Genomic DNA, 26670 nt, shown 5'->3' on the forward strand with positions numbered 1-26670 from the left:
ACAAAGAGCACTGGTCTGGAAGAGTAGTAGCCTACAGATGTGTTTGCTGATTCATTGAAAATTAAAAGCAGATAGAGCAGTTTGGGGAAAAAGTTCTGCAACACCAAGTCTGCCTCCATGTACAAACACTTAAGATATTGTTCCCCAGTTCAGGAAGGAGAGGTTTTTGGTGTTGTATGCCAGTCCAGTCTCCTCCAGCCTGGAATTTAGTCTCTTGTGGGTAGACATCAGTCGTAAACAAATTGGAAAACCTAGACACTTTTCTTGGAAGGAAGAGTAGGGAATTTTTTTGTTGTGTGGGGTTTTTTTTCAATGCACCGCTGATTTCAAAGCTGTGTGGTTTGGGCAATAGCCCAGAATTCTTGGTTTTCTCTTCTCCTTGTTCATCTTATAAAGCATAAATACCATATTTCCTCTACAGGAAAATATATACATGCTTTTTGTACCTGTGTGTATAGTACATCTGCATTTGTGTGGATGTGGAATGGTTAGTATTAATACTTTTCAGGACGCAGGTATTGGATGCAGAATAAAGCAAAGCAATGTTACAGAAAAGGAGCTCAGCAAAGGAAAGGAAACAAATCCTTGTTGTGGCAGTCCTGTCCTTGCCTCTCACTCCTGCCATTCCAGTGCCATGGGCTGGCAAATCTCTTTCATGCTGTTCATTAACTGCTCTCAGCTGGCACAAGCCACAGATGTAAGAAGCCATGGCAGTGAAAGCCAAGTGCTGGTGGAGCTCTTGGCAACTGGGGAGTAATTCTTCACCTTGTACATCTGCACTGGCCGTCCCCCCGTGGGCTGTCAGGGGACAGTGAGGTCCCTCCTCTCTTTGGTGGTGACTCACAAGCCTTGGGCAGGAGTTGCTGTGAGTAATGCTCCAGTAGCACACTTAGCAAAGAGACTCTGTACTCTGATGTCCTGGCCAAATTCTTTCCTGGAAAATTGGATGAGATGCATTTCCACTGTGATTCCAGATGCAGGGAGTATGCCTTGGTGTTCACTGTATTAGACTGTCAGCTAGTCAATGTTAAGGTGTGCTTTCTTTGCTATGATCAGCTAAGGAATTCCATGAAGATATAAACTACAGTAATAATGTTCAGAGACAAGAACAAAAAGGAAGCTTGATTTGCTATGGCACAGTAGTGCTGTACTCGAGCTCTTTTGATAAAGTGTATGTGTTGTGTTTATTAGTTACTGAAAGATAGTCTCAAGCCTTAACTGCAAAAAAAGCATCTGCAGGCTGCATATTGAAGTTCACCGAAATGAGTAAAAAAAAAAGTGGGTTCTGATCTTTCATGCAGGAGAGGTATTTAAAGAAAAGCTCTATTTTCAAAAAAAGACCGATAACCGCACAACTCACTGACTTTCAACTGAAAACTGAACTGAAAAGGACTATCTCTCTGTCTTTGACTGTGTTGTGTTCTCAGAGAGAGCGGGAGTTGGGCTTTGTCCAAATGGCAGTGAAGTGATCAGAAAGTGGGCTCGGTGAGTGATGGGCAGAGGGTGCCCGGGCAGGGTGTAGCGTAACGCACAAGTGCAATGCAAACACTCTCACCGAGCCCTTGCTCTCCAGGCAGACTTCAGATAACGTGTTGACAGCATCAGTCAAAGGAAAATAAAATTGCTGAGGGGCTGTGAAAGGCGCTCTCTGTTCCAGCAGAATGGTGTGCATAACCTCTGCTTTCTGCGAGCGATCGCAGTGACACGTGAGGGAAGGGATGCTTGATAATACCAACAGAAAATCCCAGCAGCTCTGGTCACAGCAGTCATGATACTGAATAACAGTAGCTTACTATGGCTCATTGCTGTAGGGATTTTACTTAAAAGGTTTTAGTTCAAATCCATCTTTTTCTCATGAGCAAGTTGCGTAGCCTGTTGGTTCAGGTGAGGTTGTGTGCAGCAGAAGTTCAGGTTCAGCTACTGAGTTGTGGGAACTTAGGCCACTTAGCAAAACATAAGTGTGTTGTAGGTTGCCTGTAGATCTGGAGAAACCATTATTTGTCAGTTCCAAAGTAACTGTGTTATTGACCAGGAATAGGGTTTTCTTGAATAGGAATGCTCCGTATTTCTGTTGCTTTGGTACAGCACCAAGGGAATATAGTAGAACTGTGGCTTTGAGAAACAATCCAGTGTAAGTAATACTTATCATTTTTTAAATTGTGCAGCTGCATTAAACAGACTTGTTGGAGGAACTCTGCTTACTTCAGTGGGACAGCTTTCTGATTAGCTAACACTTGTTGAGTAGAGGTCACAGCTTTGGACCTGATTTCTGTCCTTAAACTGCTCTGAGATCTTTGGGGGCTGCACATGAAATAACAGTGCTATGTATAATTTACAGGGTGTTGTCAGTTAAAAGCTTCTCTGTGTTTCATGTATCCAGCACCGTTCAGGCCAGCTGGCAGGCAGCTCAAGATAATGATGCCATGATAGGAAAGATAGTCAGAAGTTGCCAAAACTGTTAGACAGCACATCTGCCTGCTGGCTGCCAGGATCAGCACTGAGCTGCCAGCACCAGTCTCTTGGGTAGAGATGGAAACACCTTCCAGTGTAATCCATGTGTCACAGCTCTTCAGAGACACAAACAATGGCTTTAGGTGACATCAGGGTATTTCCAATGTGTTTTATCTTGTTCAGGTTAGTATCCCTAGTAACAGCAGAAATATGTGCTAGATGTACCAATCAAGACTGTGGCAAACCAGAAATGCATATTTATTCTTAAGGGCATTTCCTTCAAAACATTTTGATATTTTGATATCTTCTGCCTGACCATTGGCTCTGAGAGCAAAGCAAGTGTAAGGCACTCGATGAGAGCTGGTTTTCATAGAGAAAAATAGCTGTTTTCTGCTTTTATGCTGATAATATAAGTTCCCAGCACAGGTTGTTAGAATAATACTGCTGGCAGAGTGAGACACATGGAGAGACAAGAGGGATCATGTTTCACGGGCCATAAACTGGGGCACACTAAAATAATCCTCTCAGATATGGTCAACTGAATATGAATCCGTGTAATCTTGGACACACTCTACGTGAACTCAGAATTAATCATCAGAAAAAATGAACCCATGAACACAGAGCTAGATGTCAGGAGGAATATTTTGTTCTCATGGTGAAATACTCAAGACCAACTCGTAGCATTGTCCTACAAAGAGCGTCATAAAATCTAACCCAAAAGATGTCATTATGAATTATTTTCTGGGAGCCTGACTGTCCCTTGCTCAGTGTATTAACATGCCATGTGGCATTTATTTTCCAAACAGATTAGGAAGTGCAAAGTCTGTCATTAAATAAAGCTCAGCTGGAAACCAGTGATGTTTTTTCCCCCTATAAAAGCCTTATTCCTTCTAAGACTGATATTTAGTAATCCTTTGAATTCATACTTCAAACAACTTGAAAGGTGATCTTTGGTTCTAATACTGACAAGTCTGTGAGTCTGATATCTCCAAGTCTGGAAAAAAGAGGTGTCTGCTGCTCTGGTGGAGCTCCTCACCCTGGACATGGAGTCAGTGATGAGCATTGTGGAGATGCTGGGAAAGACAGAGGTTGCAGAATCCTGAAGTTCATTCCAGAGTTCAGTCATCACCAAATTTATCAATGTATACGCACATAATGGGACAAATACGTCCTTCTGGGAGGAAAACAGATTATGCTACTTTTAAGGATGGAGACGAGACCAGGGGCACAAACCAGTTACTTTGCAAGGAATCCAAGTGAGTGTTTCTTGGGAGAAGGAGTCCCAGTATCTCATCCACAAAGAAAATACTATCAAATAAAATTTTGATTTCTATTGTTTCTCCCCCAAAAATATGAGAAACCGTGGAACATTATTGTAGGATTCCCTAACCTTTGGTTCATTGTGACTTCAAATGTCTGGGGCCACGGTACAGATCTCTTATCATCCTCTGTATGATAATGGGTGGGTGATGGACAGACATATCCTCCTTCTGGAGCCCATGATGTACCTCAGAAAGGAATGAGAGACAGAGGGGAGAGTGAGACTTCTTAATGTGCCTTGGGAATTAGTGACAGATCTCAAATCTCTCAAGGAATGTTTGTCTTGTTTCACTCCATTGGGAATTGGCTCTGACATAGTCAAAAACATTTTCAGAATGAGTCCCTTTCATTTTGTCTGCCTCTCTATTGCTCTTGTCACTGACCCAAAGCCTTTTGTTTTTTTGTTTTTTTTTTCTTTTGACAATCTTGAGCTAATTGGCCTCAATAAAAAGTGGTTTGTTCCTGCAGCAACTTGGCTGAGACAAAAAGTGTGGAAGTTGGGAGAAACCTGGGATAGGCCAGTGCCAGAGGGCTTATATAATAGCCCAGAATAGTCAACCAAAATATAGTGTGAGAGCATCATAGGTGGAGTTCAGTTGAAGGAAAAGTTCTGCAGGGTTTGGACACAAAGATGCCAATAGGGCCAACAATGAATTTCTTACTTCAGTCAGGATTATCTCAGTATCATCCACTGAAAGGAGCAGATAATTATTTAACTGGATAATTATGGGCTGGATTCCTTCAAGAACGTACACTTTTGCCACAAGGGGCAAGTGGCAAGAGGCCACTCTTTAGGCAAGAAAATCTTGTCTGCTGTTCACATTCTGCTCACCGATAATTGTGTATGCTCAGTGTTTTGGAGCTCTGGTGTCTTCAAAGCAGCTGGCAGTAAGAACCCCACATTGTATAGGAGATGCCTTCTAGGCATTTTTCATTGAATTCAATGAGCTTCTGATCAGGTTGCACACAAGGTGAGACTTTGTAGCATTGTAAATGAAAGTGAAGAACTAGACTGGACAGGTTTGCAGCCCCTAAAGTAAGTTGAATGCTGTGAGTTGAAGAGAGAAGGAAGCACAGATTCCTCATGTACTTTCCTGTAGTGTAAATCTCTGATCAGCTCCCTTGCATTCAATGGGAGTCTCGTTGCTGACTTTAAGGGAAGAAGATGAGACTCTGCAAAGTGGTACTTTGGCTCTGAACCTCTTGTCCATGGATATGACTTTAACAGCCAGGGAAGGTCACACCACCATGTTCAGGCTTTAAGGTACTGAAAGTAGATCTCAAGAAAAAGAGAGATGCCGAGGATCAGGAATTCATCCACATTAAAACGACCTGGACTCAGTCTAGAGCAGTGGAAATGATTTATGTCTTGTTTTGTCGGCTGAACCAGATGATTGAAGGAAAAGTTATATTGGGTCAATGCTGAACAAAAATGTTTTCATTTTCTCACCAAAACAAAGTCTAGAAGAAAATTCAGGCTCTGCAAAGTGTTTAATTTAATGTCTGTGTTTGTGTTCTTTTTGAAATTAAATGTACGCATGTTCCATTTCAGTAAATCATTGTTGCATGCTTTGAAATAGAACTGTGATTTTTTAAATTTTTGTTTTGTTTTGTTTTGGAAACAGCAAAGAACAGTATTCCAGTACTCTTAAATTCCTCAACAGTATTTCTAATGTAATTTAGGAACTATTTTGGCTATCAAAAAATTTCTTTTTTTTTTTTTTTTGTAGATGAATTACAGGGTCTAGACCATCCCCACCCCATGTACTTCTGGATACCACCTCCATCCTGAGCTCTCTGTTTAATCCTGAGACCCACTGATTTATCTGTAGAGCTGGTACTTAATACACAGACACTCAGCTTGAGGGCATAGCAAACAGAGATGAGGGAAAGAGAAGATAGGAATGTTCAGTTTGTCCTTATGGGAGCTTTCCCTTTCCAAAAGTCTTAGTTGGGGGGGAGATTATTTTTCATAAATATGGGTTTTTTCCAATAAAAATTCAATAATTCCTCTTCCTCTGAGTGATTTTTTCGTGAACTGTCTTTTGTAATCTTTGGGCCAGTTGCAGTGATGGTTTAAATCAGTGTGACTCAGCTAACACTATTTAGCTTCTAACCCATAAAGCTTCAAAACACACGAGCCCTGACTTATCTCAAGCAAATGACTGCTTCCCTGGAGCCGGCTGAGGCTGCTGGTGTTATTAAAGTTAAGCAGGAGTCTCCGTGTTCTGCTGTGTTCAAGTTTAAACAGTAAGGTGATGACACTTCTCTTTTGCTTTTGTAATTTCTTGGAGTTGTTCTCCTTCCCTTCGGTATGTGTGGTTTAAAAGCAGTCCATCATGTTGCAGACTCTATAAACTGTGGGTTGCTTAATTTGTGTGATTCATAACACAGGGAAAAAAAAAAAAAGAGCCATCATCATTCTTGGTATTACATCCAGCTCTGTTACCCAGAGTACTGACCTTGACCAGCTAATGATAGGTATTTAATATATATACGTGTCTGTATATATAGATATAAATATTCATTATGTGAGGTCTGAGATCATAAGGGAGTGCTGGCAGTGCCAAGTTTTGTTCGATGGTTCAGGCCTCCAGCTGTGCCAAACTCTGGGTTCCCTTAATGTACCATTAAAAAAAACCCCAGGCTTTGCTTGAATGTCATCCAGCTTTATTAAGAGAAAGATCAAGCATAATCTTATTAAGCTTGTCACTCACAAACCATGAGGGTGCAGCCTTGGTGTGTCTGTTTGGTCCACATGTGCGAACAATTTCGCCTCGTGATACTCAAAACAGGGGCTGTTATTCTTTAATGAAGGCTGTGAATAACAGGGCTACAAATTGCAAGCTTGGTGGTGTGCTCACACACTCGTGTGTTAACAGAAAGGGGTGAAGGCGGGGATTGTTTGTTTGGATTTTCACATGTTCCTCAAGCACGCTCGAACCCACACAACCACAATGTTTTTCAAGATCTGTTGTGTATATTTTGAGGTTTCTGAACTTCCATAATAACTTAGTCAACTTTTGAATGTGACCATGTGTCAGAGTGGACAGCTGTGTCAGGAAAACTTCACAGGAGCACTGAATCTCCCTCTTTTTGGTTTCACTAGAAGTCTGCTCCCTGGGCCAATATTATGTGGGGATGTTCAGATAAATTGTGCTTGCCTTCATTGTTGCTCCTTTTCCCCAGTGTTAACAGCTGGGCAGCAGGAGATAACAGTGGAAACCACTACTGTTTATATCAGTGTAAAACCAGAGTACTGCAGTGGGGACTCAAATCAAATATTTCTGCTTGCTCAAAACATGGATGTATATAGAAATTTTGTGTATTTATATAGAAAAAAAGCCTTAAATTGAAACTAGTCAGGATGTTTGGCCATGTGGCTGAGAATAGATCTGTGTAGGTGAAACTCATAAAAATAACTAGTAATGAGTGGAATGTAGAGACACATTTGATAGTGTAATAGGGAATAAATTTGTCATAAAAAGAACTTCTACGTAGACATAGTATATATGAATTAGTACTTGAGGAATACAGCTTTCCAAGACTTTTAGTCAATTAAATTTTAAATTTGTGAGCAAGATATCCTATCCATGGGGATGTGGGGGCTTGTTATAACTGTTCCTATGCTTGTAAATGGAAGCATTTTCAGGATGAAGCTCATCTCTGCTGGGTTGTGATAAGTATTCATACAGCACCTTTGCAGCTGAGAATCTCTAACTGCTGCAGGACTATGTTCTGTTCATTTCCCACTACGCAGATGGTCTCTCTGACAGATAAGATTTACTGACCCTTCTGGTAGAGCATTTGCCATTGCTGGCTGGAAACTCCCCGTCCTTCCACCACAGGACCTTTAGCCAAAGGACTATCTGTCCTTCACAAAGCATTTCTTTCTTCTGTTTCTCTTTTAAAGAAATAAAAAAATAATTAAGAAAATACACAGCCATGGAATCTCCTAATGCTGTCAGTGTCCTCTGGAGGTTCTTTTTCTAATTTATACCAACGTCCTTTGTGTCAAAGCTGATCTGATCCATCTTGCCCAGGCAGAGCTGATCCTAGTTTATAACATTTAGATGCACTAAAATGGGTACTTTCTAGCTCAGTTTTCTATTATTCCACATCTTTGGCATGCTTTGCATTTCAAAGGAGACAGAGCTCCAGATGTAGGTGCTCCAGATCTCTTCTAACACCACGTATGTCTCAGGGTCTTGTAGTACCATATTCAGCAGCTTCACAAATATCTGTAGTGTGTTTCTGCCTTCCTTTTCTCCTCAGGGGTAAGAGTTTGTTATCTGCCCCGTTTTGGGGGTTTGCTTCCCAACATCAAGACAGGCATGAATCATGCTGCAAGCCTTGGGCTTGGAGAGTAAGATGAGAAACAAGTCTGAGTTTGCACCTCCTGGAATGCCACAGCAGCAGCATCTGACCCCAATCTGAGAGTGTTTTATAGACTCCTGGGGCTTATTTCTCCTGCTTTCCCTCTGTGGGAAGGACCTCAGCCTAAGGCCTCAGAGCATTCCTTGAAAAAGCCCCTTGCCTGCACTGGGGAGACTCATGATGATGCTGCAAAGGAATCCTTAGCTGAATTATGAGGCTGAGGATGGTCTTCCCCTGTGTGGTTGAATGGATTTGGAGATGCCTGGTTTAGCTTGTGAGATGGCACATGATCTACGTAGCACAGAGCAGTTTTTGGTGGATCAGTTAGCTCAACCCTTGCAAGTCGTGCAGCTGCACCAAAGTGCCTTTAGAGCAGCGCCAGCTAAAACCACAGAGCAGCACTACATGTAATTGCCTTTAATCCATGATCAAGGACAAGCTTGGAATCGTGCCTGCTGCAGTGTGCTCCTCTGTATGGCAAAAGAGAAAGGGTTGGGTCCAAACTGGAGACCAGGGCGGATTTGTTGTGCTCAGCAGGGACATGAGCAGCGTGTGCTCAGCAGAACCAGAGGAGATCCCAGCAGGAGGAGGGGACACACACCTGGGCACAGGTGATTCAGGGTCCATGAGCTCCCTGGAGGACTTGCCCTCAGCTGCTGATGGAGAGCATCAAGGGTGTCCAGCCTCCAGGTGTTGCACTAGCTGGGCAGCCTCCAGATGCTGCCAGCACTGCACTGATTAACCTGGGAGAAAAGGCCATTTCCAGGTTGGGGTGACAGCTCACCTTATTCACAGCCTCATTTGTGAGCTTTTGGGGGTGTTTTTCTGCAACAACAGTGACATCCAGTGGCCAGCTGGATTTTTCTGGGAAAAGAACGAACCACAGTCAGTCTTAACAATGTGAAGTTTTTTATCGATAAAAAAATCCTGACAAAGGAGGCTCAGTTTTGATTTCACTGAAGAGTTTTCTTTTTTAAAATAGTGTGGTGAAACGGTTTCTGGTTTTCTATATCCACAAGGTAGAAAGCATCAGAACTCTCTGCTCCAGCAAGGAGTTTGTCCTGTGTCCATAAACTCCAGGGGGCTGCTGGCAATTTGCTAAGGAATCACTTTGTTTTGTGCTAAGGCATCACCACGTTTTCACTTACGAGACATCTACAATCCAAATAAACCATCAAAAAGGGGTTCCTGGAATAGATGAAGAAAGCAGTGTAGTCTGTCAAATAATTGACTGAGAGGTTAAAACCTTAAAAAGAAAGAATAAGCAAGGATCCATGTCCTGCCAACTGGGAGCTTTGATTTGTGGTTTTCAAACTGCTTTTCAAACAGAAAATGACAGCTCATCCTGAAGTATTTTGATGTAATTTCACAGATTCATCAGACATTGCCCCCTGGACTAACTTTCCTGGAATGGTTTGATCTCACACTAGAGCAGGTTACAGGTTTTTTTAATTCAGTTTAGAGCTGTCTTGTGCAAACTAGAGGAACTGGGAGAAGCAGGTTTGAAACAAACACTGTGAAATGTAGTTTCACACCAGGCTTGATTACACTGTGGACACAGTGTATTGTAGGAGTCAAATGCCTCCATGAGGTCAAAAAAGGACAGACTCAACAGTCCAGCTCACTACTGAGCCTGCAATGACAAATCGTGGTGCTCATCCCTATTTATTTCCTCTAAGAAGCCGTTTAGTGCATCCTTATTACCTGCCAGAAGCCTCTGTCAAAGTCGAGCACAGGTGCTGCATTTCATAACCCTGGGCTGTGTCCTGAGAACAGCTGAGATCCCACATGGTCTGGTCCTTGCTGGGCCTCAGAGATGCCTCCACAAGTTCAGTGAGATACTCTGCTTGCAGCAGTGCTTTTTTCCTGACTGAGGAGTTTTCCAAGGCCCAAAACTGTCCTGAGCTCAGTCTCCACCAAGTCCTTGTGGTGGTTCAGTACTATGTTCACAGTTGCCTCTTTTGCAAAGAAGGCAGGAGTTAGGGAATCTAGTTTCTCCCCCCTACCCCGACCTTTGCCTGGCTTTGGCAAGCAGGTCCATGTGCATTCCAGAATAGTTGGGGATGGCTCAGGGGATTTGCAATGGGATATGAAACACTTCTCTCAGAGGCTGCTTGCCCTGTACTGGCTGTCCAGGGGGCCGGCAGCAGCTTCCGTGGAAAGAGCTGATAACTGTGGTTCAGGTGGAAGAGGGTTGTCTACTTCAGCAAGGCTGTACATGCACTAATAAGGCACCTTGGGGGAAAAAAAGAGGCTGCATTTCCTCACCAATTTCCTCATTGCTTGAGGCGTTGATGACAACTGGCAAAGAGTGTTACAACAGTGCATTTCACACCAGACTGTCTGCACTTGGGGGATCTGATGGTCCCAGAGATGCCCCCAGCACCCTGGGAAGACTCTTAGGGATTCTGGGTTTTCTCTAGCTTCTCCTCAGACTTGTCTCCTTGTCTTCTGCTGCAGTGTTAGGAAGGGTGAAGTTCCCAAGATTTTGTACATTGACCCTGTCCATTGGAGAGAGTTCCATGAGGGACACAGAGACATGTTCCCTGTCACAGCTGCATGGCTGGGACAAACCTGCAGTCACACCCTTGTGTAGATCAACACCCTTGTATATTCCCAACAGTATGGTTCAGTGAGGAGCATGCACTTAAAAGAATAAAATAAACAAAAACAATGAAAAAAGAAAATCACATCTAGTTGTGGCATTCTGCTAGAGGGGAAATGCCAATAACCATTCTCTGTGCAGTATCTCAGACTGAGTAAGCCCTGCCTTTACTCACAGTAAAACCTGGGGACTAAGTAAATCAAACTTCTATTTTAGCTCTACCCACATAATTTTCCTCCCCCATATTTTTTGCCCTGGTAGATTGGTGCAGCTTATACCAGCCAGCACAACCAATACATGTTACAGAATAAACACTTCAAATATTCAGACTTTGTTGTTTGACTCTCAAGGGATCCTATGTTTTCTTTAAGAATATATGCTGAAATAGTCATCCTGTGTTGGACCTTCTCTCTGTGGAAAACTCCTCTAACGCCACATAAGTGAAGCAAGAATATGAAATAGCCCAAATGGCCCTATAATCAACCAAAGCCCTGATCAACACAGATCCCTGTCTTGTGCAAACTCTGGTTTGAAAAGAAAGATGAGGCACAGGACAGAAAAGAGAATGATAAGGAAGAAGGATGGGCTGTGTGCAGTGTTGAGGAGCTTGTGAGCAGTAGCAGAGTGGCTTGGTGGGCCACCATGCCATGTCTGATAGACACCAAGGCTAAAGGAGCTCCTTAAGCTCACATGGTCTATGGAAAGAGACTTGCACAGAGGGCTCGTGTTCTTCCCAAACCTAGTATTTGAGAGGTTGGAATTAATTGCTCTGTGGAGGTGCCATCCTCTCCAGTGAGACTCACTAGCACAGACCAGTCACTTAATTTGGAAATGTTTAAGGCAGCTACAAACTGACACAGAGGCCAAAGGAGATGCTTAGGAAGTGACTTCACTTCAGCTTTTGCTTGTGTTTTCTTAACTCAAGTGAAACAGCTGGTTTAGACTTGGAAGAAAATGGAGCTTTTTTTTTTTCCCCACAAAAAATATAATTTTATTGTTTACCACATATGTTTAGGGCAAGTCTGCTAGGGAAGGTGCTCCAAGATTTCTAAGACAGCAGAGAACTGAGTTGCTGAGCTCACATTATGGCACTGCATTGACACTGGAAGCAGGGGGCTGTACCAGCAAGGAGCCGGTTCCAAACTGGTAAGCTCTGTCCCACCTCATGCTGAGCCTATTGAGGAGTGTGCATTGCACTCCTGGGTGCTTCTGGAGAAGGATTTCCAAGGTGTGACATTTGAGTGCCTCAACAACAGCTCCCTACCCTTAACAGAAGGGCTGCTCAGAAAGGAAGATCAGAAATGGAGAGACATGGGGGCATTTATTATACTTGGGGGCAGCGAGGAAACAGAAGTCTGTGGGAATCTGTCTGTCCTTCAGATTGAGATGGTCCAAGTATAGAATTGCACTGCAGATCTCAGAGACACCCCAGGGAAGCACAAATCTGTGCTCTATTAGCCTGGCGTCAATCTGGAATAACCCCGTCAACTTTTGGCCCCTCATCTCTCCATTCTCCCTCCGGCTACGGTGTGGCCTTTCTCCAGAGCCTGTTCTGTGAGTGCACTCGGGTGAGAGGGGAGAGAGGTGATTACATGCAAGAAAAGAATGAAGAGGAGCCATGGGAGGATTGCTGGACGTTGGAAATGCTGCACGCTTTGGCTTTTTATGTGTTATTGCTCTGATTCCCGTGACTGTCCAAAAGTGGCTATGAGTCAGTTCCTCACAACTGCATAGGATAAAAACATCAAAAGGGAGGGAAAATGATTTTTCCATCTGCTTGGAGAATGGGTGGCATGATGTAAGGAGTCTATGATGAAAGCCTGCTTTACAAGACCATTGCACGTGGCCTGTGCAAAGTATTTTTTAAGGCATGCTTTGGGCCCGGACACTCCTGCCAAACAGGGGAGGAGGAAAGCTCATTCCCTGCATCTCCAGCTTTTCTTCACAGCTTTTTGCATAATGCTGCAATTTCCAAGGGCAAAACCGTGTCCTGAAGCAGAGTAAAAGCCAGCAACCTGGGGTGACAGACTTCTCTGGAAGGTGGGGCCTTTGATAGTCCCTTTCTCTTTGGAAAGCCCAAAGAGCTCTTGTTTCAAACCTGAACACCAGCTCTGAGGTAGCTTTTGGTACATCTGGTCTGGTGTGGTAGGGCTGCAGGCCTCATCCTCTGGCATGGTATGGCTCACATTATTTCACATTAACTGGGGTAGATTGGGGTCCTTCAAGCCATTTCCAGAAAATTCCCCTGTTGGATCCCCACAAGCATGGATTTTGCTCACATTATCAGTAAAATTTAAAATCAAAATATTCAAGCTGTCCTAACATCATATTCATGCCTAGATGCTGCATATCATCCACCTAATCCATTACCTGGTGTCATTCCTCGGTAAGACACTTCACATCAGAGAGGTACTCAGGCTGGGGGAATCTTTCAGATTCATCGAGGTCCAACTTGGAAAAGCAAGATCTGCACAAATCCAGCTCTGGCTCCTTGTCAAAATGAATTCAAGATACTTATTCAAGACCATCCTTACCACCAAAGTGAAATTTCAAGGAAGAAAGTGGTTCAAGAACAAAGAGGATGAGTTGTCTGGCAGTGAGGGTTATCATGAAGAAGGCTGAAGAGCCTCTAGTTTTTAAAGCATTTTATTCATTAGCACAGAAAGATGCTGGACAAAGAGTGAAAGGGAATTAAAAATTTGGAGGGTTTATCCATAAAACTGATTCCCCGCCATGGGTCTGGAACATCTGTCATGTCAGAAGAGAGTAGTGTGGGATGGCATGTGATTCCCAGTAAATTCCTGCTGTTACCCAGAGACCTCTGGGTCAGACTGGAATGCTACAGTGGAGAAATCAGAAAATTGAGATAGAAGTCATTGCTTGAAGTGTTTGCTGTAGCTCCTTCCTACAGCCTCATCTTGACATATTCATCTTTCACCTTCCAAAATACTCAGCTTTGACCACTGTAGAGTAAGAGAAATGGAGGTGCAGTTTTGGAGGCAGCAGGCAAAGGAACCACAAAGTATTTACCCCAACTGTGAAGGGGCAGCTCTCAGCCCTTTGCATTTTTCCCTACACTAATTCTTGTGAAGCCTTCCTACCATAAACACTGTGGTGCTGCCAAGGGGCTTGAGAATCAGCATCGAGGGAGAAGGAGGAATAGAGGCTGCCGCCTCCTGATTTCAGAGCGGCCCAAGGTCTAAATGGCAACAAAACGTTATACATAATGTCTGATTCACTGTGTGGAGAATGTAAAGAATTGAGACCTCCCGACACAGTTTACATTGGCCCTTTTTATGACTAATTGTGCAGAAAATAGCTCTGCTTGTAGTGTGCATGGAAACAGTTCAGATTTCTGCTGTGTGTCAGCTAATGGCTAGCAAGGCTTTTTTAGCACAACTTCAAAGGCTCTGGCAATGGAGGTCCTTTGTGAGGGAATTATCTCCTGCTCCTTTGTACCCCGTTATCCTTCTAAGCCGTGGAACAAAGAATTGCCAAACGAATAGACAAAGTAATTTGTAGTAGATCTCTAAACCTAGATAAAGTACATTAGATTTGCTTAAAAACATTTTTTCTGCTTCTGTCATCAAAACACGGTTATAATTTTTCTGTGTAGGAACACCCAAGTTCATCTAACTTTTGAGGGATGCAACCTGATGCTTAGGTTATTGATGAGGGTCACTAGGATGTCTGAAATGGAAAAGGAGAGCTTTAGTTTATGTGGTCAATTACTGTCAAGAGTTGGCTGAGAAGTGTCTTTCTCTCTGCCTCAGGATATTCCACTAAGAAAGGAAGAAAGTGCATTCTTTCAGCAGTGTCTTTGTGCATGGACGTGCTTTAAGGAAACCATGTATATTTCACATATTTTTTTGCATGTTTTTTAGTAAAACAAACCCCTAATTGATGGTTTATTCTTTCTTTCTTCCAGTGAAGAATGAAACCTTGGGGAGATAAGGAAACACACAGATCTGCTTTTTGTAGTCCAAAGCACAGTTCTTAATTAAAAATAAAAAAGCAAACCAGGGATGGAAGGTCTATGATTAATGTTAGCAACCACGCTGTATAATTTGCTTCTCTACTGTCTCCAGATCCTTGTCTTGAAAAAACAAGATGTGAGTGAAAGGAGAATAATCTTGGCCTCATCAAATTTAGTAAGAAACCCCCTCTTAAGTGCAGCAGCCACACTGACCACTCCACTGTGTTTGTGTTTGTGTTCAAACTACAAAATGACTGTGTTTAGCACTGGGCCTTGTCCTCAAGCAAATCCCATGAGTATCTCCTTATCCTCAGAGGGTGGAAGGATTGCATCTACACCTGGGCAGTCTAAAGGGTTTTTTTAAGTTTTAATCTTAAACTCTTAGAGGTGGCTGCTTTGCATATCTCCATGCCCAAGTACAGACTTTCTCTTAGGTCCCTATGTAGAAAATCTTTTATATCTGCTTTCTCTCCTTTTCCACTTCCATGGATTTCCCAAGGCAGCTGATGTTCTGACCTCTCGGATCCAGTTTTCATCAGCTGTCAAGATAAATTTGGTTAATACTCCAGGAATGGTTTATTCAGGTTTAGATTGAAGAGGGAATAGTGATGGAAATGCAAGATCATTCCCTTGCCTCTCTAACCTGTCTGATATGTCTCTAGATGCACTAAATTTTCAGTAGTTATATTTCCTTGAGGCTTTTCCCAGGCCAGGAAGAGAAATTTTTAGAATATTTAAGCAGAAGCATACATGCACACACACATACATATATAAATCTAATTTATTTCGTATCTATAAATAAAAATTAAATCACTGATGTTATAAAGAATATGACAATTACTGCATAACCTTGTTTGCACATCTGAGCAGTCAGAGGCAGCAATTTGATGTTTTTCATTGATGCTGATCTTAATTATCTCTAATATGCAGGTTATTTTGTTTTCATCACATGCCTTAGGCTGTCAAAGTATTCTGTTGTTGTCAGTATGTAACAAGTGAGTCCTTATCTCAGGTCGTGGGTGACTAGGGGGGGTCATTTTATGTAGGGTATTTCTCACATGGAAGATTTTCCTGGATTTTAAAACTGGAAAGGCTAATTATGATGGACTTCACAGCAGGAGGCAGGCCAAGTAAATTCCTCCAGGAATTCTTTAACCTTTTGTGTTTCATATTACCCATCTACACTGGATTTCTCAAGTGCCACCTTTTTCCTCAAAGCTTCCTCTTCCACATCTCTGATCCCGAGGAACTTCTTGCCATGGGATAACACGGATCACTGTTGGGAAATGTCTGTGTTGGGTAGAAAAGCCTGCTGGTCTGAGCAGGCATAATTTCATGTTTTCAATCACAAAGTAGAACATGATGTCAGGTTGCTTTCAGGTGTGCATGAGTTGGCTACAACAACGTTACCAAGATGTAAAATGAACAGGTGGATACAAAACCAACCTTAATATGTGAACTCTGACTGGACAGAGAAGTCAAGATGAACGGAAGTCAGAAATCTTCAATCAGGTGGAGAGGATGTATTAACAGGGCAAGCTGGTGGTGAGATGGGTGATAATTTACCCAGATGTGTGTGGGATAGTACAAACAGGTAGATTTTAAGCAGAGTCTAAAGGTTAAGTTTTGCAAAGACTTGCTCATATGATTTCCTAGTAGATGTTAAAAGTTTTGGGCTCTGTTGATGCACGTGGAATGGAGAATTATTTGGGGGTCAGCTTAAAGTTGGATTTTGGTTTTGATTTTCTTATTTCTTTTTATTTTTGTTCTCTTGATTGAATTGGAGGACTGAAAATATATTAGTATATGTTGGATTGTGGACATACAACGGAATAACTGTGATGTTCACATGGATATTTGTAATTAAGATTTTAATTTATTTGGGAATTTGAAGTAGAGGAGGTTTTAATGGAAGCTGGTGTTCCTTCCAGTTAGGAAAGGCAAAACTAAAAGAACAAGCCCTATTTCCATGCTGCACAGCAGATCACCAGTCTCAGCAGCTGGCAGCTTTAGCATGGTCTCCACACAGAGGGCAGGAGTGGGAAGTCCAGGAAATGTCATCTTTTGGTCTTCATCCATCACTTGAAGGGCCTTGCAGGCTCTGCTGAGGAGCTGACATTGTTGACAGAACAACCATTATGTGGATGAGGAGCCAGAGCTTCTGCATCATTACTTTTTCCCCTGGCTTTAAAAGAGTTAAAATTGGTTTCTCTTGTGCTGTCATGTTGTCAAAGATTTGTTGGATTCAGGACAATTATTTACATTAAGAAATCTTTTGGCATTTAAGACTCTGGCTCAGGGAAAGTAAAGTGGACTCGGAAACATCTCGGGCTCTGATACCTTTGACTTTGGTTCCTCAGTGTCACTTTGCCAGTGACAGAATGGGGACCTTTGTTTGCCTTGGCCACTGCATAAAAAAACAGGATATGATCAAATCCAGTTAATCATTCACAAATGTCTCATTTCTTGAATCTCTGAGGGTGTATAACACATTTTTGGGACTGCTCTTTGCTGCTTTGGCTTTTGTTATAAGTAAGTTAGAAAGGGGAAAATCAAATTTTGAGTTTTCTTAAAAGGAAGTGGAGGAATCCTGGAACACACTAGGGCTCTGCAAATGTACATTTAATCATTTAAAGAAATGTCTTTTGGCTAAAAGCTCTTACCAGCACTTGCAATTGCACTCAAAGCCATAGGGCTGCATCGTTCCAACAACTGAGGCGAGTTAGCGCCCTTGTTGGCAGCGGGAAGAGAGGGATGCAGGCTGAGCAAATCCTGGGGGCTGAATGCTCTCAAATTCATCAGGACTTGCTGCAGTGTGGGCGAAGAATCCCAGGGGTGACTCTGCTGGTGGCTGTGCCAGCCCCTTGCACAGCAGAGTCCTTGGAGGGGGACTCAGGCACATCTTGCCTTGCCTTGGTTATTGTCAGTGCACAAAGCATTTGGCTCTGCTGTGGAGCTGGGCAGTCAGAGACATCTCCTGCAGACACTTTCACTGTGCTTCAGGCAAGCACACACCCTCCAAGCAGCAGCAGCAAACCAGAGGAGTGAGTTCTTACACCCCACACCGAGGTGGAACTCCCTTCTCCGAGATGCCACAGGGCACAATGCGCAGGGAGGCTTGAGCACATTCCTGGTGAATTGGTGTGTTCAGAGCTGGCAGTGAGATGCAGTGACCTGGGTGTAAATGAGGGTCACCAGGCCCTGCAGAGCTGGAAACTAATGGATATAATGGAGGAGGATTTCTCTGTCCTTCCTCGGTGTCAGTCATGGCTGCAGTTGGAGACAGGTTACAGTGCTGTGTGGATTTTAATAAAACTGTTTGTGGACTTCTTGCTTCCTTGCTTTATATATCCAATCCATCCTGCAAACAGTGTGGAACTGACAATAAATTGAAAGCCTTGGCTGGATTACACTGCCTTATTGAATCTGTGCCCAAAGCCCTTTGAGGGCTCCCATTGACTCCAGTGGGATTTGGTTCAGACTTCAAGTGTATGGGACTCCCTTAAGTAAACTCTTTCAGGGCCTGTACACACTGCAATACTTACCGGACTCCTTGTTACTTCTGTGAATAAGAATGTGACCTTTACACTTCTAACAAAGAGCCCTGAATTACAGGACTAAATCTTCATGTTTTCGGGGAGATAAGGTTACCATCCCAGCTCCTCCCCGCCCTGCTGTGCAGGTGGCTCAATGGCTGATGAGGCAACTCCTGAATCACTGAGGTTTTAGTCAGACAAATGCTGAACAGCAGCTTCAGAGTCTCTTCATTAGCAGATGTCATGGACAGCGATGGTCAGGGTTGTAAGTTGTTCCATTTCATGAGTCAAAGCCCTAAGAATATCCTTTTGCCACTGTAGGGTCATTCTGATCTCCATGTTGGAAATTTAATTAATCAGTGTGCATACTAAAAATTGTCACAGTGGAAGGCAAAACTAGCAACACTATTTTGGGAAATAGGAACATTTCCTCAATGAGAAACTAGGTTTTCTATTTCCACGCAGTCCCTTGGCCATGTGAGGGGAGGGAGGGATAAATAAGATGGAAGAAAGTGTTTGGGCTGTATGCTGTCCCTTCCTCTGGTCTAGTTTGTGGTACTCTTGCCTCCCAAAGCTGCTGTTCCAACAGGAGAAACTCAAGTGAGTGAGAGTAGTAGTTTGATTGACAGTGCTATTTTCTACCTGTATTTTAGGTCACTTCCTGGGTAACAACACTGTGATTGATGTTCTGAGACAAGCAGGATTTGAAGTGGAGCACACCCCTCCTGGACAACCAATTGGAAAGTAAGCAGCTGCCCACAGATTATTAATCACTTTCTCTCCTTTTTTCTCTCCCTTTTTCTGTGACTAAGCAAGATTATTGCACTAGTATAGGAGGTGGGTGAGGAACCTCCCTTTCCCACCCAATTTCCAGACAAAAAGTTCATTGTAAAGCATCCATTGTGTGTTTTTGGAAACATATGGAGCCTGAATGGCTGGTGTTTTTGTGGTTTTTTTCCACTTGGGGACATTATTTATATCACAGCTGCTTCATTATACCAGCTCAGAAGTGCCATGCTTTCTTTAAAGAAACATCTCATTCAGCTCATTTTCCCCCCAGAGCTGTTTTTTCTTTTGCTCTCTGTGGGGTTTTTGTTGCTTCTCCATTGCAGACCTCTCTGTCAGGCTGCTGTTCTTCAGGTGGAATTCAGTTTTGCCTAAAGGACCACATGTAATGTAGCAGATGCACCTTTAAAAGTGCGTTGGGCAGGTAGAGAGCAATTCAGTATTCCCTGAGCTTCTCCATCTATCTGGTCAAGTAAAGCAAGCAAGAAGGACTGATCAACAGGCTCTTGGCAATCTTCATTAGCATAAAATAAAATACTGCACAAAATTGTCCTTAGCTGGTGAAACAGACTTCCTTCATCCCGTAGACTTTTCTTTTTTTCCTGGCCGTTTAAATGAGGTCTCTGTCTGAAGAAATCACAGACAATAAAACCATGAGGGCTGGTGAGAGACAGTCTAGCTTTGCAAAATCAGCCTTTCCCCTACATTCTGCAGATAAAATTTGGCCAAGGTTATTCTGTCATAGGATTGTTATCCTCGTTAGGAGAAAGTGTTAGCAGCATGCTCCTGTCCCTGGTGGGCAGACATGACATGGTCCAAAACCGAGGTGAGTCTCAATGAGGAGGATTAATGGCAGAGGTAGTAGACCATGTCTGAAAAAGCTGTGTGTAATCTAGTTGGAAAAATCTGGCTGATCTAACCTTGTTTGGGAAACATCCGCAGTGATTCATATAGAATATAATATGGCTCGACTGTACATAAGTGTTCTTTGACAGAGCATTTATCCTAAATGCTTCTTGGAATCTGTTGAGCAATAAAAGCATCGTCTTAAATAACAATGGGGGAAAGAGGAAGAAAAGGCTGTTAAACACCACCAGGAAGAACATATATTCAGAGGAGATTTAAGAAGCACTTTGGCAGCGGGAGAAAAGTCAACATGGTGCAGGGAAGAGCAGTAAACACTGTAACAGTCTGGAGCTGGAAATTTTTGACTAAAACCAACCAAAAAAAAAAAAAAAAAAAAAAAAAAAGGCAAAACAGAAAAGCCAAGCAAACTACAGCAGAACAGCTGAGGTGTACCATTCCTAGGTTTCTGACAAATAAACTTTTCACTGAGGGAAGCAGACACTTTCTTCAGCAATTTTCATTTAGTTGAAAGTATCATCTTCCCATAAAAAGCATTTCAACTGGAAATTGTGAAACTATTAATTTATTGGGTGTTGCAAGCCTTTGAGAAGAACTAAAGATGCAGTAGTGTGAGAGAAGTCCAAGAATAGTCTCTGCTCTCTGGTGTTAGGCTGTGTCTGTACACGTCATCACAGATTTGAAATAAAGGATGGGGCAGGAAACTTGACTCAAAGCCAGTGCTTAATGTTCACTTATTTGCAGAGTGGGGCACCTCTGTGTGCACATTCCCCTGCCTTGGCAGCAGTGTCTCCTGTTCATGATGCCTTCCCTAAAAATGTCAGTCCCTGGGGGAAATGCTCCTGAAAGCAAGAGGGCTTGGACTCTGCCTAGATCAGTGTGTGTGTCCTCAGCTGAATGGTCCCACCCTGGGTAACTTCTGTTCCCAGCTCCAGAACATCGTGTTGGGCAGGTTTGCCTGGACTAGAACCCTAATTCCAGTGGAGTCTGCTCTGAACATTGAACATGCAACACTTTATTAAAGGGTTGTGCAGGAATACTGGATGGAGTCAAGAGAGAACACGTGGTTGCCCCCCATAAGGATGAGATGCTCTGTGAGTTTTCCTGTGGTCTGATGATAAGGTAGATCTGCTAGTTCTAGATGAGAATAAAGAAAGAAAAATAAATTGCATGGCAAAAAAGTCCAGAGTTGCCACTAGACTGAATTATTCAAGGTGCAGAAACAGCAGAAAACTATAGAAATTATGAATAAAGAGTATTTAAATATATTCACAGGAAACAGCTTTCTGCTTTGAGAAGAAAAAAAGGCTCTCAAAACTGCACATCAGGGGCTGTATTGTCATTTTCCTGTAACTGAGGCTGTAGCTATCAGAAGTGCTTGGGGCTCCCCCTTAGAAGTGAGGAGGCTGCTGCAAACCATTTTGTCTCTTTTTTAATGGAATAGCTTGTATTTTATGATTTCTGAGTAAGCTGCAAAAGACAGTCTACCCCAACACAGTACAATATGATGATAGCACAGCAACTTAATATTTGTTGTCTTGTTTATGTTTGTGTTGTCATGTTGCTATAATTGAGTGTCTTAAGAAACCTTGCATTTTTGTCTAGCCCTCCTTTTTTTACTCATCTCTTTCCTTTTAAAAAGATGAAATAAAAACAATTTAAAGGCCCAGAAGAGGAACCATTTTGCTATAGTGACTGTAGTAACAAAATATATACATAGAATAAACAAATAGAAGCTCAACAAATTTTGAGCTACTTGTGAAGCAGAAATTATTTTGTGGGTTTCAGAGGTGCAGGTATTTTCATCTTGATTCTTGTGGAGCTGTACATGAAGAGGCATTTCTCTCCTGTGCTCAAGCTGAAAAGAGACAATTCGGCTTTACTTCCAAATAAGTTGTATAAGGGGTCAAGCTCACTGCGTTCATTACATTCTGACATTGACAATTGAAAAATTGGATAGTGTTCAGGGAAGATCAGCTGGATTCTAATGTGGAGTTTGGAGAGGTGGACAGCACATGGAAAAAATGCAAGGGTTGGAAAAAAACCTGAAGCAGCTGCATGCTTATGTTTTGGCAAAGGGAATTCAAAAAAAGGATTGTGGACAGACCGTATGTAAAAGAATGAAGAGGAACAGTTCAAGCTGGCACATAGGAATATTTGAAAGTATATCAGCTTGAATTTGAGAGTGGTTTTGGATGAATATCAGTGATTCCTTGACAGTGATTTGCAGGACAATTTTTCTCAAGTTAAGTAAGAAGCCCCATTATATGAAAGTAACTTCAGCAAAACACTCATGCTATGTCCTACTTACTACCAGGGCTGCCTTGCCAAAAAAGCAAATGGTCATTTTCTTTAATCTCTCTGTTCCCATAACAGTATGGTTATTACTATTATTGACATGATTAATAGTCAGATCTTTATTGTTCAATAATAATTCAGCAGCATTACCATAAATAGGTGGCATATATAGTCTGGTATGATGTTTAAACTCTGCCATCCATTCTGGTTTTAGAAGGGACAAGGGAATCCCTTTTGTAGAAAATAACTAGCACTGTTCCCATATATCAAAAAAAGAAAAGCCTTGGGAAGAGTGAAACAAAGACCAAAGCTGTTTATGCTTTCAGTTGCATTCAGACTGGGTAAAGCCAGAAGAGTGTTGGCTTCCTCTGTCCAAAATGCTAAGCATGGGTTGTCAAATGGCTGCTCTTCAGGCCAACCAAGCTAAATACCTTGAGTCTCACATTTCTGTTGTCTAGTGACAAGCACAAATGTGAGCCAAATCCTCCCTTTCCTAAGGTATTGGGGAAAAATAAAGTGAGATCTTGTCTGGCTTGAAGAGATAGCCAAGACGTAGAGGGGTTTGATGGCTCCAGAATCAGTGAACTGGCAAAGAAAAGTTTATATAAAGTACATTTAGCTGGTGTGGAGCTATTTGGGAGCTCTTATGGACTGGATTTCTGAAATCTCCTGGCTCTTCCTGGTGATTTGCCTGGTGGCCCAGTGTTGACCTTCCTGTGCCTCTTCCAGAATTCCACCAGCTTACTATTGAAAACACCTTCTTTAAAGTTCAATCCCTTTTTGTAAAAGAAACCCTGTTCTATTCATCATGCAGAACAATGCCATAAACACTTGAGAACTTATTCTCACATTGGTTTAATTTGTTCATTTTGTTGCCTGAGGGAAGTGTCCTGAATCTGTTTGCGTGACAGCCTTCAGCAGCGTTCATATTTGCTTCTTATTTTGTTGGCTGTCCTCCTTGTCCCCAGATAAAGGCATTGGAAAAGTAGTGGCTGAATCAATATCTCATTGCTTTGCCCTGAGATAAGAAAGGCAACTTGTTTTCTTTTTTTTTTTTTTTTTTCTTATGGAGTTCTGCCAACTGGCTGTCCCTGCTCCTCTCTGTCTTCAGAAAACAGAGCTGCATGCTTGGGGTTGGGAGAGAGGAGGAGATGGGAGAAAGTCTCCCCTTAGACACAGATTCCAGTGACTTGAGCAGATAAAGGGCCACAGCTGCTTCACATTTAACTGGAAACAGCCAAACTGCAAGATCAATCCAGGAAGCACCTGTGTCCATGATGACTCTATTGTTGCTGGTTCTCAGAATCAGTTCTGACCTTCTGCCATGTGCCAAGCCCTGACGTGCTGCACACCGTCCTTTTGGCCAGAAGAACAAGCAGCAGTGCTCAGTTTTATCAGGCTGCTCTCTCCAAGGATGGGATCAGTATTGCCTTCTTTCAGAATCAGGCAATCCAGGATGAATTGAAGAACTCAGCACAAGATTTTATATCTGCTTGTCTGAGAGTTTGAGCATTTATTGTAAATTCTCAGAGCTCTGCTGGAGAAATTAATTACCCTTGCTCCTTATGTTTGCACTTCCTGTCCCAGCTGTCCCAAGAAGCAACATGTCTTTGCTGTTGTGACTTAGTCCTGTCCTTCTGTCTGAAGCAAAGAACCTCCTCCCTCCCTTCTCCTACAGCATCCTACAGGTGTGACCCTGGCTCTGCTACTCCTTGTTGTCTCAGGATGGAAGTCTCTTCTCCCCCTAGGAATGCTCTCTCCTTCCCTGTGGGATGAAAGCACACTCCATCCACACAGTGATGCAGCCACTTCACTCCATCAGGATTCCTAATCCTCTCAAGGTGATGGACAGAATTGGGAAAAACGTTTGACATAACAATCCCCACAGCCCCAGTTTGGTAAACCCTGTTTAGGAGATCCCAGAAAATTACAGATGCCCCCAGAACTCTCAGGAGTCTCCCAGTAGTTGCCAGGTTCCTTGGGATGCCTACACAGCTTTAGCTTTCTGGTGCCTGCTCCTCAGGGTTTCTCCACTCTGCATAGCTGTTAATTTTTGGGATGTGTTAGGGAGAATGTTAAAGTTGCTCTGAAATAAATAAAAGTTAATTTAGAAAACACACAAGTGAAGAAAAAATATTGCAAGAGCTGTGACACTTTAATTGGAAACAACTGAATTAATTGAGGAAAAAAGGACTGAGAAAGGTAGATTCTGGATCCCATCTCTTCTGATACAGGATAAAATGCATCCTTTTTTTTTTTTTTTTATGTGGGTGGAATAATAACCCCATTGGGATGTGGCAGTTCTTCTTAAACCTGCTGTAAACCTTTGTATCTTTCACTTGATCTGAGCCTGAGGATCATACCAATCACTACCTCCCTTCCCCAAGAATAAAAGTGAATCCATTATTTAGGGGGGTTTCTCTGACAGCGTAATTTACAGTAAGAGGTGCACAGGGATTAAGTGGAGTTCATCTGCATGCATTGGCAAATTTATTGCCTCATCTAAGATTGGAGAATATGACTACTCCATGCTTAAAATACTTAGCCATGAAAATATGCACATTATATTTTCATGTTCCTGTATGTCTTTAAAATATCCTCCTTTGCAAGTTGATTGTCTCTGTGTCTACCTAACAGCCACAAAGCCTGAGCCAGCCAAAGTAACTCTTAGGGGGAAAACACATGGAAGAAGGTCTCCAAAACGTGGTAGAGAAGCGAAGTCAACTTACAAATTCTCAGCCATAGAAATTTAATTATCCTGTCACTTCCTGAGCAACACATTACTTAGAGACAGTGTATCTGCATATTCTTTAGGTCACCTTTAGACACTGAACACCTTCTGGGAGAATGGAATTTAGCAACTTGCTACAAAAAAAATCTGTGAAAGAACAAGATAATTCATGGTGTTGGAGTAAGAATACAGAACACAACTTCTCAGGAATTTCATGCTTGACTAGTTCTCCCAGTGGGACATTCACTTTGCTATATAATCAGATTTTATCCTTGGCAAAATTTCTGGTTTCTTTTGAAAAAAAAAAAGTTTCATATTCCATATAATTCTGTTCCTTGGGAAGGGGGCCTCTGGGGAAACCTGGGCTTGCTTCTTTTTGCTCAAGGGCAGCTTGCTCGCTGAGCTGTCCTGAAGCCAGTGCTAAGGTTTCTAGGGTTTTTTGCTGATCTGCAGCCTATCAGTTTTAGGAGATCTGTATCATACTCCATAAACTCTCTAATGGTAAACTTACAGAGCCTTGGAGACTTCAAAAGTTCAGAGCTAGTTCTTACCTTTTTTCCTAGCCAAATTTCAGTTCTTGTTTCCACAGGAGAAGCTGATTTTTCATCCTCTTTCTGCTTCCAGCCAAGTCTAATGCAGATCTTTTCACCTCAGGTCATGAGTATGAGATGAAAATTTTGGTTTATAGTTATTAGAGATAAAGCTGATCCAACTTGCACTAAAGTTGTTGGCTTCCATCAGTGCCAGTAGCTTTTAGAGGTCATCGTAAATATGAGATGGTTGTTGATCCTCTCCCATCTTCGGTTGTGTGGAGTCATGAGGGAATTGGTGGAAAACTCAGAGTCTGTTCACACAGTTGTGCAGATGCCTTCTACAGTCAAAGTAAAAAGACTGGCTTTTCCAGAGCAGTGCTCATGGGTGTCTTTAGACAACTGGCCTAGCTTGCTTGCAGGAGGTGTCTGGCTGGTTTTAGGTGGCTAATCAAGTTTTAGACGTGTAGTCATTTTTGTGAGATGTGTCCCTAGGCTCATTGAAGCCTTTGGAAAAACTGCACCATCCCCTCCCCAGCGCTGAAACAGTGAGGTTGTGTGACTTTGTGTATTCAGCCTGCACTTGTCCTGTGGATTGATGGCCTCCACCCCGGGCGATATCAATCTGGGCTGAAGTGCAGCTGCACTTTGTAACAGCTCAAGGGGCACAAAGGTATCAAGTGGTATTGTGTGGTTGGAAAGATGTCGTTTATCTGAGGAAGTTTGTGGTCTGTTTGCTGTCACTCTGTCTTTGCAGTGCCGACTTCCCTTACCTTCACTATCACGTTGTCAGGCAAAGAGACCTCACACATTAGGACAGAGAGCTTTTCCACATCCAGAGCTGACTTCTTTTCCTTCAGCAAGAGGTCTGTGGGCTGTGAATCAATCAATAATGCTGCTTGATTCAGCATGAGTGTAGTAATTTAGCTTTTAGGGAGCTCCTTACAATGCACAAGTTCCTAAAAAAGGAACAGGAAGAAAGGAAGTAAATGACTTCTCTCACTGACATTTTCACTTAAAGTTCCTTCAATAACAGTCACTTAGGAAAAAACAATCAAGGATGCAGTGTTCTACAGAGGATTTTGTTGAGAAGTACATATATCATCTTTCATGAGTGATCAGGTGTTCATAAGGACATTCTTTGGAGTTTAAATGGGGTTAAAAGCCCTCCAGAATACTATTATGTGACTGATGGC

General features: G+C 42.5%; 1 protein-coding gene across 1 annotated transcript in view; it reads left to right on the forward strand.

Moving 5' to 3' along the window:
* Positions 1-26670, forward strand: part of TRABD2B (TraB domain containing 2B) — a 265264-nt gene that overhangs the window by 203952 nt on the left and 34642 nt on the right. The window contains exon 5 of the mRNA XM_083867587.1: positions 18919-19009. Coding sequence (XP_083723713.1) covers positions 18919-19009 — 91 coding nt within the window. The remainder of the gene's footprint in view (positions 1-18918; positions 19010-26670) is intronic.

This window comes from Zosterops lateralis, assembly GCF_965231275.1.
Source record: "Zosterops lateralis genome assembly, chromosome: 9".
Lineage (NCBI taxonomy): Eukaryota > Metazoa > Chordata > Aves > Passeriformes > Zosteropidae > Zosterops > Zosterops lateralis.